The sequence below is a fragment of the Phocoena phocoena genome, chromosome 7 (genome assembly GCF_963924675.1).
Source record: "Phocoena phocoena chromosome 7, mPhoPho1.1, whole genome shotgun sequence".
In the NCBI taxonomy this organism is placed as follows: domain Eukaryota; kingdom Metazoa; phylum Chordata; class Mammalia; order Artiodactyla; family Phocoenidae; genus Phocoena; species Phocoena phocoena.
In genome coordinates, this window is record NC_089225.1 from 59,583,729 (window position 1) to 59,598,853 (window position 15,125).

The 15,125-nt window shown below is 36.1% G+C and overlaps 1 protein-coding gene across 1 annotated transcript in view; it reads left to right on the forward strand.

The window, feature by feature from the left end:
• Positions 1 to 7,557, forward strand: part of AGPS (alkylglycerone phosphate synthase) — a 135,731-nt gene extending 128,174 nt beyond the window's left edge. Inside the window, exon 20 of the mRNA XM_065880596.1 lies at positions 5,524 to 7,557. Coding sequence (XP_065736668.1) covers positions 5,524 to 5,645 — 122 coding nt within the window. The 3' untranslated portion in view covers positions 5,646 to 7,557. The remainder of the gene's footprint in view (positions 1 to 5,523) is intronic.
• Positions 7,558 to 15,125: the final 7,568 nt, after the last annotated feature.

A 15,125-nucleotide genomic window follows, 5' to 3' on the forward strand; every position in this document is an offset into this window, starting at 1 on the left:
AGATTGCCTTTCCCTGGATATTTGCATCCCTACATCTTATCTAAAATGGCTTACAGATAACTGTGGTTCAACATTTATTTTTTAACTAACATTTTTTGAATTCTTACTGTGTGACATACACTATATTATGTAACAGGACTACAAAAATGAATAAAACATGGCCCTAGTCTTCAAGGAGCATATGATGTTGACTGTCTTTATCTATTTCATGTTATTTGGCCGTTTACTTGCTTTCAGCTCTGTTGTATAGGCATTAATTGCCACTTGGTTTAAACTTTGGGCGTGTCAAGCCATCTTTTGGGGATGTTAGCAGAATTAGCACTTGATTGCTGAAGACAGATTGAATCCAGCTCTTGTGATCTGTTATTACCTTGATAATTCAGGCGTTTTTTTCTGTTTCATCATCTCTAAAGACCTATTCAAGGATCTGTAAGATCTTAGAGCTGCTATATAAACTGCACAGATAAAACCTTAGCATAAAGAAAACTGACATATAAAAATATTTAACAAGAGAAAAATCGTATAATACCAGATTTTAATTATCTATGAATCTTTCATCTTGATGTCAGAAGTTTCATTAGTAGTAGAAAATATGTCAGATGACTTAATAAATCAAACGTGACTTTAAGTATCCACTAAGCATTAAATTAGACTCTGCGGTAGTCATAGTCCCATCTCATGTGTCTTTAAAAGCTGGGTATTCACATCCCTCAGCTGGAAACGCTGTTGGCTTCAGCATGTACCTCCACCGAAGCCAAACACACACACACAGATGCCTTAGAGCACAAACTGACGGACAACTAAATCCTCTTTGCAGGTTGAACGCTCTACCCCACACACAAGTGCCTTATAGCACAAACAGATGGACAACTAAACCCTCTTTTCAGGTTGAATGTTCTACCCCACGCCACTCCCTCCCAAAGAAACATCATCATAGTCAGATCACCAGATACCAGAAAGAGTGGAAATTGTCCATTGTCCTTCTCTGTTCTCATCAGTACAGATCAAGTTACATGGGGCCAGAACCTCATCTGACAAGAGGTTGGTGTCCCTTTAGCGCTAGTTCCTTAGATAATCCACCAGTAGTTTAGTTGGGTTAATTAAATCTTGAAATACAAAGTCAGTGCTCAGATCACTCATACAAGAAACTAAATCTAGATTTTCTTTTTTAAATCTGACCTGTAGAATAGTGTTAAAAAGGTATCCAGGATGCCCAAAGTAGAACTTTCAAAACACCGTTATTTCAATAACGGTTAGGTGCTTTTAACTTTGGCTAAATTCTCCTTCTGAGCTTCAGCTTCAGTAATCTTCTAAACGTACAGCCCATTTCATAATTTGTTTTTAATTTTTTTTATAAATTCATTTTATTTATTTTTATTTGTAGATGAGTTGGGTCTTCGTTGTTGTGTGTGGGCTTTCTCTAGTTGCAGTGAGTGGGGGCTACTCTTCGTTGCGGTGTGCAGGCTTCTCATTGCAGTGGCTTCTCTTGTTGCGGAGCACGGGCTCTAGAGCACAGCCTTAGTAGTTGTGCTGCACAGGCTTAGCTACTCCGTGGCATGTGGGATCTTCCCAGACCAGGGCTCGAATCCATATCCCCTGCATTGGCAGGCGGATTCTTAACCACTGTGCCACCAGGGAAGCCCATGATTTGTTTTTTAAATAAGTGTATAATAAGTCTTTTCAGCCTTGTAATCAAATTCATAATTCAGAGAGTTTTTAATTTAGTTAAAAAGAACTCTGGCTAGCAGACCCTAGATGTGTCCCTTTTAAGATGAGATTATTAGGTAGTTTCTGCTAAGTCTTCAGTCCCTTAGACCACAAAGATTAGTTCCAGATAATTTTTGGTGGCTAGGCTGGCCAACATGTTCACATTTTCCACACACAAGACTCCCATTACCCATCCCTCTTATATACATGTCTGTTCATTCTTTGCTGTTGATCTTCCCACAAAATGTATTATTTCTTGGAGCTGTTAGCATCCAAAGGGGACTGTTGAGCCTGTGATTTCAAAAAGCTTCTATTTTCTCTGTTCCAAAGTATAATTTTTTTTTAAGATTTTTTTTTGATGTGGACCATTTTTTAAGTCTTTACTGAATTTGTTACACTATTGCTTCTGTTTTATGTTTTGGCTTTTTGGCCGCAAGGCATGTGGGATCTTAGTTGCCCAACCAGGGATCAAACCACACCCCCTGCATTGGAAGGCGAAGTCTTAACCACTGGACCGCCAGGGAAGTCCCCAAAGTATAATTTTTAAATGTACTGTATATTATGGAAAAAACACAAAATACTTATTTTATTCTGTCTGTATATACAGTATAAGAAATTAAATTGTAAAAAAGTGAACTCCACTTTTAATTTAAGCAGACAAAGAATTTCCTCCATTAGTTTTCTGTATTTGGCTGGCCTATGATTTTTGTACCTTTAAAAATACATCTAAGACTCTTAAATACCTGGCTTAAGTATTTTGAGCATTGAATATGTAGAAAAAACGAGAATTATGGAATACGGGGTCTCTCTTATTTTCAGAAATGGTGGATTTGGCTTTTTGTAGCTCTAGTGTTGGCTCTCAAGCTAGGTTTACACTTCTAGAGGGTCAGAAGTCACAGGAGTGTAGCTGAGTCAGTAGTCATGAATACCCCACATTAGGTAATCCAGGTCTGGAAAGAGGAATAAGCTTCATGTGGTATGAAGGTACACATGACTTTTCATGGATAACTGTACATACAAGGAATGTTGAAGTAGTCTTTGGCCACCTGTTATTTGCTGTTTTCCTTCATCCATTCTCCCCTTTAGTATGGCATGCTTCCTTTTCTGAAAATGAGTCTACAGATATGTAAGCAGCTACTATATAGTTGTGCACACATGTGTGTTACACATGTCCAGATCAGTATAATAAGCTAATTTCTAAAATGCCTAGCAGTGCAAATAAAGATTGTACAAATGGCATTATTATTGTTGTTGTTTAACTCTAGAATAAAAGTCTTCTACTTTGAAGTATGATCCCATCTTTGGGATTAGGGCCTTTGATGTTTCATTGTTGTTTTTTTAATTTATCAATTCATCTGAGGCAGCCAGAGAAGGTTCTCTAGAATTTTATGAAGACTATTTCCAATAATCTCTTATTATAAACGCTTATTAAGCGTTTTTACTTAAACTCTCTTTTCTCTGTGTACATTTATCCTGTAATGTAGTTGACTTAAATTGTTAAGCAAATCCAAAAAGATTTCTAGTCCCTTTAATTGCATAAACTGTGATTTCTGACCTCAGTTCAAATTCTGTTATCACTAACAGAAGAAGCTTACAGACCTCTGCCATCAGGCCATCAAGGGGTTAAATTATTTTATCAGATATGTTTTTGAGGGGCCACAGCTATGCTGCCTGTACTGCCTTTTATTTTTTTAACTTTCTAGTTCACTAATCAAATGTATGTTAGATTGATTATTGTAAAAGTATAAACCATAGAAAATTTGACAAGATAGATGTGTAAATTATCCTTCTGACAGAACTAATGATGCACTTCAAGCACCTTCTGTTTTCCAGCGCTTGGTGAGCGACTTCATTAAATATGCAGTGGCTGTTGGGTGGCTTCTCAGAGGATGGTTCAGCTCCTTGTGGAATTGGATTATTACTAGAGGTGTAAAACGAGGCAGACGAGCTAGCTGTTGGGCATCCTGCTGAGGTTCTAATGTTCTCCATCTTGTCGGAGCAGTTGTTTGCAGTCTTTTCAGGACAATTACATCCATAACCACAGGACACATTCAGTGAAACTGTATTACAGATAACAGTGAAGATTGGCATTGACTCCTTTTCATCCCACTCTCTTGAGTTGCCTCAGTGTTGGTAGCTTGTAATAATGCCACTTCTACCATTCACAGAGTAGTTTTTTTTTTTTTCTTTTAATACCTTGGAGCAAATCTGGAAATAACTGATTTGTAACTTTTTCTAAGTGCAAAAATCGTAGGATATTTGGAGTGAAAAGATTCGGTAGCTTCTAATCCCTTTGCATATGAGAAAACTAAGGCTGAGGCATTGTGGTGAGTTGTCCCTTAGGGAGATAGTAGGAGGACCTGGTAGAACATCTTTTAGGTGGTAGAGATTGCATGAATAGCAGTTTGTACTGTTTGGCTTCTGGTTTTAGAGCTCTTTTAAACAGAATTTTTCTTTTGAATTTAAGATTTCTTTTTCCTGCTGTAGAGCATTTTTCCTCATCTTAATACCAGCAATGCTTCTTTATTTCTAGAAGCCAAGCAGAAATATTTTGCTTTCTGAGAATGTCATGCTATTTATTATTTTAATGACAACTGGTGGTTTCCCGGAGTACTGGACACAAAAGATGGTTTGAGTTGAGCTTAAAATGGTATTTAAGTTTTCCAAAAGGGAGATGCTGTGGTGGATCACTGAAGCTTGATAAATGAGAGTGCATTTTAGAATGACAGGCTGAATACTTTAATGAAAGAAGGCTTCCCATTTTAGTTGGCCAATTAAATCGCTGCTGATGACTTTGGATCATTAATGAACATTTGTGGAAAATGACCATTTGGTTCAATTATTACAATAATACATTTGAAAAGTACTAACCACAAATAATCCTACCCGTAAATAAGATTTATCCATTTTCCCATAGATAAATCAGCATCCTGCTTTGCTTTTTAATGCCAAAGCAAATTGACATTTCAGAATTCTTTTATAGATTAAGTACATATCCTTTCTTATAAAAGTTCTGCTTAGAAAAGGTTACATTTTCGTTGAATGCCTTTTAAAATATAATTTATGCTGCTAACGATTATATTCGTTATTCTCAGAATAAATTAGCAAGACTTAGAAACAAAGAAGGGGAACATGATACAGTGTATAAAAGCAGATAATTAAATTTAAGATGGTTTAGGTATTTGATTTATTTAGTGCCTAAAAAGACTCTAATTCTGGAAAAATGATAGGAAGAAAATAACAATTATTTGAACATGCAAATTTATTTTAAAGTCATATGAAAAGAAAATGCAAATGGAAAGCTCATAACCAGATTTTTTTCTTAAGCCCAAAGTTCAGATTTTCTCAATTTTTTAAAAGCTTTTGTTCTCAAAATATTTTATGGATATATAGCTTGTCAATTTTTGCTGTAGTATACCCAGCAAATTTATCTGGATATGTTTTCTTTAGTTAACTTTATTATCTCTGAAACTTTGGCATGTTCTGGTAAAGACAGGAGGCGGGTTCTTTTGAAATGCATGTTTTTCTCATTTTGTTATTTGTAAAATGGGCCATAATCTCAGTGCAGGCTCCCTTCATCTCCATTTTACAGTTTACAAAGAAAGGAGACACTGTGGAGCACAGGCTCCCCTGGGAGTACACTGAGCTTAATGAGCTTGATAGTCTGGTGGGCTCAATAAATCAAATACAGCAAAACATTTCTCATTTTTGAATAAAAGCATTTATCACACAGTGTTTGTTCATTCATCGTCATAAGATTGATTGGTTCCCAGCATCATAGTGTATATTGAAGCATTTTTGATTTTGTTTTTCCAGTGGGCAAGTTACGGAAGCAGTGGCTAAAGGAAAGTATCTCTGATGTCGGCTTTGGGATGCTGAAGTCTGTCAAGGAATATGTGGACCCCAATAACATCTTTGGAAACAGAAACCTTTTATAAATCCATTACTATTGTTAAGAAAAATGTCACTTTTTTTTTAAGTCTTTTAACTATGGTTATACCAGTAATCAGATATATCATGGACTTTATTTCAGCTACCTTTGTTTGTTGGTTTAAAATAAGTTTGTTTCATTCTGTAGTTTGTTTTGTTTCTACATCTATGGATTGACAGATGGTATTCCTAAATCTCTCTCATTGTAGGTGTATCAGTTTACAGCCAACTGGTTGTCATTTCAAATTTCAGTCAGGCAGCACAAGGCTGCCAGTGGTTAATTTCAGAAGATGCTGCCAGCTGTTTTGTATTGATGCTTCTTCTTAGGAACAAAGCCAGATTTTGGTGTCATCTGTTGTTTCTCTAGCCTCTTTTTTAAAAGAACATTTCTGGGAAGCAGCTATCTAGGGAAGGATTCCACTGAGGAGTGATGTACATGTATGTTTTTTTAAGAGTGCATTCTAGTGTGAATAGGTCATTAAGGGAGAATACCCATGAAAGAATATAGGCAACCTCTTATTTAGGATGCCTTCAGTTCTGTAAGGTGCTTGGCCTACATTTTTCTTTGAAATTAGTATACAGTTATAAAACCTTAAATCATTAGTATGCTTTATTCTGTCAGGGGACATGTTTTTGTTCTCCATGTTTCTGTTTCTACTGAGGTATGAGTTGTATTTGTATCACTGAGATAACATATTGTTATATCCTAATTCATTCATAATATGTTTTATAAGAAAAGCTGACTTATCACTCATTGTTTGTGAAGAACAGGTTTACCATGAAAGGAATGTCTTTATTCAACTTAGAGTTCTAATGTTTCTCATTTCACATTCTTGTTGCTGAGATGCAGAAGAAGCTACAACAGGAGCAGAAGAGGGAAGACTTCTTACACTGAATGTCTCCAGTTCAAAGAACTGTTTTGGCTAAAGAAACACAGTCATCATTCAGCTACTGAATTTGAAAACCTCAACAGTTTCAATGACAAAAAACCTTTTAAAAAAAAATTAACCCAAACAACATGATAAATTTCCATATAAAAGTAAAGTTTCAATTTAGTTTTTAATAATGGTTTAATGCCTTTTTTGAATTACTGGTTTAACCTAAATTAAAAAATATAATGTATTAATACACATACCATAATCAAAAGTTTGAAATATCATATTTCTTAAACAATAGGGAGAACGTTAACCACATTTAGCGAACATTTTTACATTCAAACCTGGATATTAAAATAAATGAAATGATTACTTTGAATCACTGTCTGTCAAGGTTCATGGTTCACATTTTGAGACAGATTATTTTCTTAATGTAGTACCTAACTTTTGATAATTTTTTTAGAATTAATATTTGATCAGCTAATATGAGTCAAAATGCAGACTATCCTTTAAAAGGACACACTGTCTATGTAGCAACAGCTCCAAAGTATTTTTGGGCAGTTTGATACCTTTTATATCTGAAGTAGCCTTAACCAGAAAATCTAAAATTGATTCACAAAATGATATTTTTAAGACTTCAAAATGATAAATAATTTTTAACAAATAAAATTGGCCTCAAACTAATAAACTTAAAATCTGTAAGCAAATCAAAATGAAACATTAGTTTAACAACAAAAACTAAATATTTATTTATTAGAAGCTGCCTCTCTTCATTGGTGATTTATTTTTAATTATAAAATTTCCAGCAGATCTTTGCTTCAAGCCCTTGATATTTGAACTAGTTAGATACTTGATGAGGAAATTACACTTGCTTCTCAAATTATAAAAATCTCAGCTTTATGAAATGCATCTATTCATGAAAGTAATTTCTCTAATTGGTGATCAAAATGTAAAATTTATTACGATACTAATATCTCACTGGAGTGTATACATGTTTCTGAGTAATTTTTTAAAAATAAAACTTACAGATTCATAAGCAGATCCATTCCTTTGCACGTGATTGTTATAACGTTCTTTCCTAGGGAGTTCAGATTTCAATAACCTCAGAATTAGGAAATGTAACACCTGAAATTGTTCACTATTCTACATGAACCTTATGGAAATTAGTGATTTATGTGTTTGTTTTCTTCCATGCATGCATGACTCTCCAACCTTGATTTTGTAGTGATGACTACATTTTGTAGTTAGAATCATTTCTACAGGGATCATTTTGAAACACATAAACACTCATCAGTACTGTTTCACTCTGATTTAGTAAATCAGAAAGGCTTTCCCTGCTTCCACACATCCACCTCTGAGAGGTGCCTCAGCTGCATAACACCAATTTGTCTTTCTTAAATTAGTCATATTTCTAATATTTTATTTGATGATGTCACATTTGGGTTGACATTTTAGTGGGAATGGGAACTTGCTGCTAGTGAGAAATGGCATTGAATACTAGAGTCAGTATGAACAGGCTTTATTGACCCCTAGAGAAACAGCTGCCTTAATGTTTGGTGCACTTTACAGTGTATAAGTGAGTTTATTAGTGTTATGCTAAGTAATGTGAGCTTTTTTAGTTTAGTAAGAATTGCAGAAGCCACATGTTTATTGTGCCCAGCATTTTACCACAAAGAAAGAGGATTAAATTCTTTCCTCTCTTGAGGAATTGGGAGTTTTCTTCCTAAATGCTTACATACTATAGTACTATTACTTAAAAGCTGTTTATGAAGCTGGAAGCATTCTAGTATACATAGCTGTGTTGATGTATTTTGGAAAACAAAAATGCAGTGAAGGATGAACCTCCATCAGTGTGTGTATTAAACCAGATACAGATTTGCAAGAAAACCTCTTTTTCAGAATATTCTCTTAGTAACTGCTGAGTCCTAGCTTGCAGTTTTGAAAATGACTTTTGCATGTTGGCTTCAGAGGTTTTCCATTGTCATATTCTTTTATAGCTGCAACTTCTTAACTATAGCTGATCAGACAAGCCCTGTGGTCCCAAGCTGAAGTCTGTAGCCTTGGCTGTTCAAATAGGCTGAGTTTGGTCGAACATCTATTCTATGTAAACGTAGAACACAAACATTTATTATGCATTGATGCACAAACTGCACATGCTGGTGCTTGAAGCAGCCAAGGGGGAATTCTGTGGAAAGCATGTCTACATTTTAAGAAACACTGAGACAGGAGTTAAGGACAGCTTTAATAGCTTTTTGCTACCACTTAATCTTTGGCGATTTCGATTTTAATTAGGGTTTAGCTCGTGGTGGGAGAAAAGCCGAAAATAACAAGTGCCAGGATAGGATTGAAGAATCCAGAATCACCTTTGGCTTTATGAAAGCTTGCCTTTGCTCAAGGCTTCACGTTCCCAAATGAGCCACCTGTCAATATATACATTTAATCCTCATTAATTTCATATAGTACATTGATGTGGAAATCCAGAAGGTGTAAAAGATTGTTTTAAACTATTGAAATACAGTGTGTAACATGAAGGATGTAAGTTACTCAGCTTTCTGCTCCCTAAAGCAAACAGTGTTTGTCTTTAGTGTGAAATTTAACTGTAAAAACTACCTGTAATGTCAACAGATTATAGAAACTTATATTATTAATAAAATGGACCTGGGTTTAAGAGATTTTTTTCTTCAGAGGGGGTGTGAAGCTGTTCATTCTTCTGTTTGCGTCTGGGTTTTTCTTTCGATTTTAGTTTTTCATCTTCATATTTCCTCTGATTTGAAAACAAAATTAATTTTTATAATTTTATTGATGAAGCATGATCAAGTACAACCTAAATATTAACTAAATCCTTTTGGATTTATAGATGAATATATTGTTAGCTAGGTTTTATTACTCTCTAATTATTTTAAATCAATGTTATATTCCTAGGAGGTGTTTAGTCTCCTGTGAACCTGACGCATTCCCATTTGAACCTTGGAAGATCCTCAAAGAATGAGTGCTCTTGTGCTCTCCTAACCACAAGAATTCCTTAACAAACGTGAGTAAGGACCACTGAAGCCAAAGAACCATCACAGAATTAAGTAACTTTAGTTCTGTGAACATGAAAAGGTTTCTTTTTTGGTTCCCAAAGGAGATTATTTTATACTTTTTTTTTTCCACAAGGAACAAAAATAACACATTAAGTATCATTAAGAGCATTTTTCAAAGACTCTGAACTTCCAAATCAGAAAGAGAGAGAGAGAGAAGGAAAAAAAATATTTTAGTGTGGATTTCTAAGCAGCATATATACATGTTTTTAAGGCATCTTATTGTTGGCAGTGTTTTTTGTAAGCACCCTATGAAACATGTTGTTTAACCCCTAAAGCAATCTTGTTCACATATCCAAAAAGGACATGAAACGCTTGTGCTGGTATAAAGTTTCTCTAAATAATTATTTTTTGAGCTATTTAAAGAATGTCCCCAAAAGCTCACAGTGCCTTGTTGGGATTTTTTTTTTCCATGAAATAGCCATTATTTAAAATGAGTGGGAGAGGATAAGTCTTTAAGGCCAGAGCTTGTGTAGCAGTTCAAGGCTGTTCCTCTTCAAGAACGCGTCGGAATGAAGTAGTTGTGTGTGGAAACACAAAAGATCCTTTCCACAGTGTTGGTTTCAATCACCTATTCTAGCATATTTAACTAATTGTGTGGTGGACCTGTACTCTCACATACACCTATTCAGTCAGTGGGATTTACATGTACTTTCTTTCTTGCATTTTCATTCCTTGTGTCCCAACTTAGTAGCCCTAAGGTGTGGGTTGGTGGATGTGGCATACTCAGTCCTGGAGACACCCCCTACATGTTTTGGGTGTTTGCTCACACAGCTCCCTGAGGAGCAGAGCCTGGAGGAGGGGAGGGGGGTGGGTTCCTATTCCTTATGTTGGGGGTCAGTCCTTTTTGTGTGTGATGGTGCCTTCAGAATAATGAATATTTCTGTTTCTGAACAATGATAAATCTTCTGAGAAATATGTGTAGGTTATATTTTTTAATTTTTGTCCTTTTTTGCTAAGCCTGTGAAATACTTTGGCTCTGATACAACTTGACTTGAATAATATCTTATCCTGAGTCTTCCTCTAAGGCAGTGCATATTCCTGCCAGTACTGTAGTCATCTTTTGGGAACTACATGTGGGTAAGCACTTGTATGTAAGCCATTATACTGCTGTAACTAATGCATACAAACAGTTCTTCTCTTTACATTAATAGTCTTAAAAGTGGATATGTAGTGGGAAGGAAAATTCTTAAGGGAGTCCAGCATAGCTTTGTCAGTTCAGACTGAGCCATACTGTTTTCCAAAGGGCTCAACACATAGTCTATATACTGTGCTTTCAGTGTATGTTTGGATCTCCTTTTACTGCTTTTCCTAGAATGTATTGTTCTATAAGCAAATGCCCATGTGTGATTTTTAAGATGTGCTGGGAAAAAAATAAAACAATACCAAAACCATTCATTGTTACGGAAATTGTTGCTTTTTTTCATGTTGATTCCATCTAATCTTTACAGTCTGTTCCCATAAGTAGCCTCTCTAGTAGTGAATGACAAGTGCACAGATACTGATTTTGTCCCTGCCTGTGGCTCCCACACTGGAGGGAAGGTTGTAGTTGTCTGGGCTCTGAAATAACTGAAGATTGGACCTGTCGAACACAGTCTTACTTGATACATTTAAATAATAACTTGCCATACTAAGAGTTTAGCTCTTATATAATAAGTTAGTTGTAGTTAGTTAAAGAAAGCAGTTTTCTGCCGGGCTCATATAAGGCTCAGACTGAATGAACCTTAGAAATCATCTCATCTTTTTCCCAAACACAATTGGTATCTGACCATCCTACCCCTCAGACCACAAATTGATCACCAGTTTTTCTGAACATGTGCTGTGACCACATGGGAATTTACTGGTTTTCCAGCAAGCCTTTTCCCAGTTTCTGAAATCTTCCGGTATTAAGAGGTTTTTACTTATAAGACTGAAATCTGTTTCCCCCTTCTATCCATTAACGTAACTTCTGTCTTGTGTAGTCATGAAGAATTGCCCAGTTGCTCTGTTGAAGGGCAGCTCTGCAGGCATTTAAAGACAGCTCACATTCCCCCAGATCTTCTTCAGTCACCTGTTGCTCCTGTCAGTTCTAGACCCTTCATCATCCTAATCTCTCTCCATATGTGCCCTTTTGATGTTTTTAAAGTGAGGTGTCGAGTTCTGAATGTTCCAGAATAGGACCAATGATTCCCTTATTCCTTATTCCAATATTCTTTAGTCACTCTTGCATTTTTGGTGGACAGTGGACATTGCACTGTCATCTCACACTGAATTTGAATTTAACACTTTGACTTTTCTGCATGTGCCATTTTGTCCACATCTCCATGGAGGCTGATTTTTTATTTTATATTCATTTTTATTGGAGTATAGTTGCTTTACAATGTTGTATTAGTTTCTGTTGTACAGCAAGGTGAATCAGTTACACATATACATATATCACCTGTTTTTTAGATTTCCTTCCCATTTAAGTCACCACAAAGCATTGAGTAGAGTTCCCTGTGCTAAACAGTAGGTTCTCATTAGTTATCTATTTTATACATAGTAGGTATATATGTCAATCGCAGTCTCCCAATTCATCCCACCCCCAGCTTCCCCCCTCGCCTCGGTATTCATAAATTTGTCCTCTACATCTGTGTCTCTATTTCTGCTTTGCAAATAAGTTCATCTGGACCATTTCTCTAGATTCCACATATAAGCGAATTATATGATATTTGTTTTTCTCTTTCTTCACTCTGTATGACAGTTTCTGGGTCTATCCACGTCTCTGCAAATTGCACTGTTTTGTTCCTTTTTATGGCTGAGTAATATTCCATTGTATGTACGTACCACATCTTCTTTATCCATTACTCTGTGGATGGACATTTAGGTTGCTTCCATGTCCTGGCTCTTGTAAATAGTCGTGCAATGAACATTGGGTTGCATGTATCTTTTTGAATTATGGTTTTCTCTGGGTATATGCCCAGGAGTGGGATTGCTGGGTCATACGGTAGTTCTGGTTTTAGTTTTTTAAGGGACCTCCATGCTGTTCTCCATAGTGGCTGTATCAATTTACATTCCCACCAACAGTGCAAGAGGGTTCCCTTTTCTCCACACCCTCTCCAGCGTTTATTGTTTGTAGATTTTTTCATGATAGCCATTCTGACCAGTGTGAGGTGATACCTCATTGTAGTTTTGATTTGCATTTCTCTGATAATTAGTGATGTTGAGCATCTTTTAATGTGTTTTTTGGCCATCTGTAGGTCTTCTTTGGAGAAATGTCTATTTAGATCTTCCCCCCCCCCATTTTTTGATTGGGTTATTTGTTTTTTTGATATTGAGCTGCATGAGCTATTTTGTATATTTTGGAGGTTAATCCCTGAGGCTGACTTTTTTAAACCCTCATTACTTATATTTATTCTTAGTAAAATTTGTATCTTACTGTATTTAGTTCCAGATTTTCAAAATTTTAGAATCTTGACTCTTACCCAGAGTATTTTTTGTCCCATCCAGCTTTGGGACATCAATAGAATTGAGACATGTACTGCCTGGATTCTCAACCAAGTAATGGCAGGCATCTGCAACACACAACAAGGGCCAATAACACATCCAGGAAAGAGCATTCAGGGTTCAGCTAGCGCACATTTCCACTTGACATGCTCTTGTGTTCACCTCATATTTTTACATTTTGTCAACAAATAGGCCTTTTTTCAATGAATCAGCGTTTATGCCAAACATTAAACATGCAAATGACGTCTACTTGGATTTAACATCGCCAGCTGCCAGACTGAAATCCTTTGCTAAAGCTTGCTGCTCCGATTTCCTGTGCTACCCTATCAGAAAAACAAATGAAGTTTTTAACTGCCATCACATTTACTTTTGCCTGTGTTTGCCTTCAGGGGCATGTCTCTTCTTTTTCAATATACTCGTAAACTCATCTTGTGCTGCATTTTCTTGTGTGATCTGTTGATTGGGCGTAGTATTGACTGATGGACAACCTCTAAATCCATTCTTGCATAGTTCTGTCACATCCTTTGTACCTCATTGTGTCCACATTAGATCTGGAAAGATAATTTTTTTAAATGACTGAAATTTGTCACTGTAAAGCTGTAAAATAACTTAGGAGAAGGTGGAGTTCTGAGTCTAAGAACACAGAGAAAAGGGATCTATTCTGGAAATTTTGCAGGTGCTCCATTTTTCTCTACCAAACTACTAGTCACTTTTCCTATTTGGGCCTAATATCTTTTGTAAAATGAAAAACTCTGAGCTCCCTTCTAAGTCAGTCTCAGTGATTCTGATGAGTCTCTGTATTTTTGCCAAACGCTACCCTAGAATTGATTATTGCATTAATAATTTATTTTTTAATTTAACCATTATTAGCCAGACACTGCTGGGCACTTAACCCTAGACAAGAAGTTCTAATTGTTATCACAACAACCCTGTGAAATGTATGGTATCGTCCCCTTTTTTCCGGTGAAATAACTGAGATTTAGCGACGTTGAATAACACACACTGTTAGTAGCTGGGAAGTGGCATTGCCAGGAGATGGAGCCAGGTCTGACAAAATCCAGTCTCTGTGCTGGCTGCTTCACTGCTCTAGGCTGCTTGTGCTGGGTAGTAAGTCTGATGTATACAGAATTTCTGCTTTTTAAAGTAGATTGTTAGTCATTGCCCTCCACAGAAGGGCACAAGTACGGAGGAGAAACAGCTGTCTTCATGACTACATGCCATAGAAATACCAGGAAGCCTTTTGTCCCAGATGCTGTCATGCTCTGTAAATGTGTAATCCCTGCATTGATGCCTTTATAGATTTAATATGAAACTCATGAAAGGAAGTGCTGTGTTTGATGGACTTAATAACTTTGCATTTTTATAACTTTAATATTGTATTCCTTTGAGCTGTACTTAAAAATGTAAGAGTAACCTGTTACTATAAGTCATACATATTCCTGTAGAGAGACTAGAAACTGAAGACTATTTAAGATTAAAGAAATGTTTTATTATAATCTAAGACCAATCTAGGTTCTTTGGAAAGTCACAGTTCCTTAAAACTGCTAATTTAAGAATTAAGGTTGCTGCTGAAGGATTAGGGTACTCAAAAAGTTGCATATATTTTATAATTAGAATGAAGGTATAAGTATAGAACTTGATGGTTACAGTCATGGTGATTATGTGGTTGGACAACCAAGAACCCAGAGTTACTGGCACATTACAAAATGTGCTGTTTAACTAATACTAAGGGTATATAGCCCAATAAGTGGAAACGAAACCCCCAAATGTCACATTAGTCCCAGTGGTAGGTCAGCAGGGGATAAGAGGCAGTTAGTGAATGGTGGATAGTGAGCTGCAAGTCACACCATTGCTAGGAAGCTGCTCAGTGTGGCAGAGAATACCCTCAGGAAAGCACAACCTCCCAGATGTTTCCAGATCACCAATAGTCATTAAAAAAAAAAAAAAGACAAAGGAACATAAGACCAAAGATTGTATTTAAAAATGCTGATGTTCACCAGAAATGAAAGGTTTGTCTTTGGTGATGTTATCCTTTTAAAATCAGTTAGTGTAGATAGCCATATTCTGC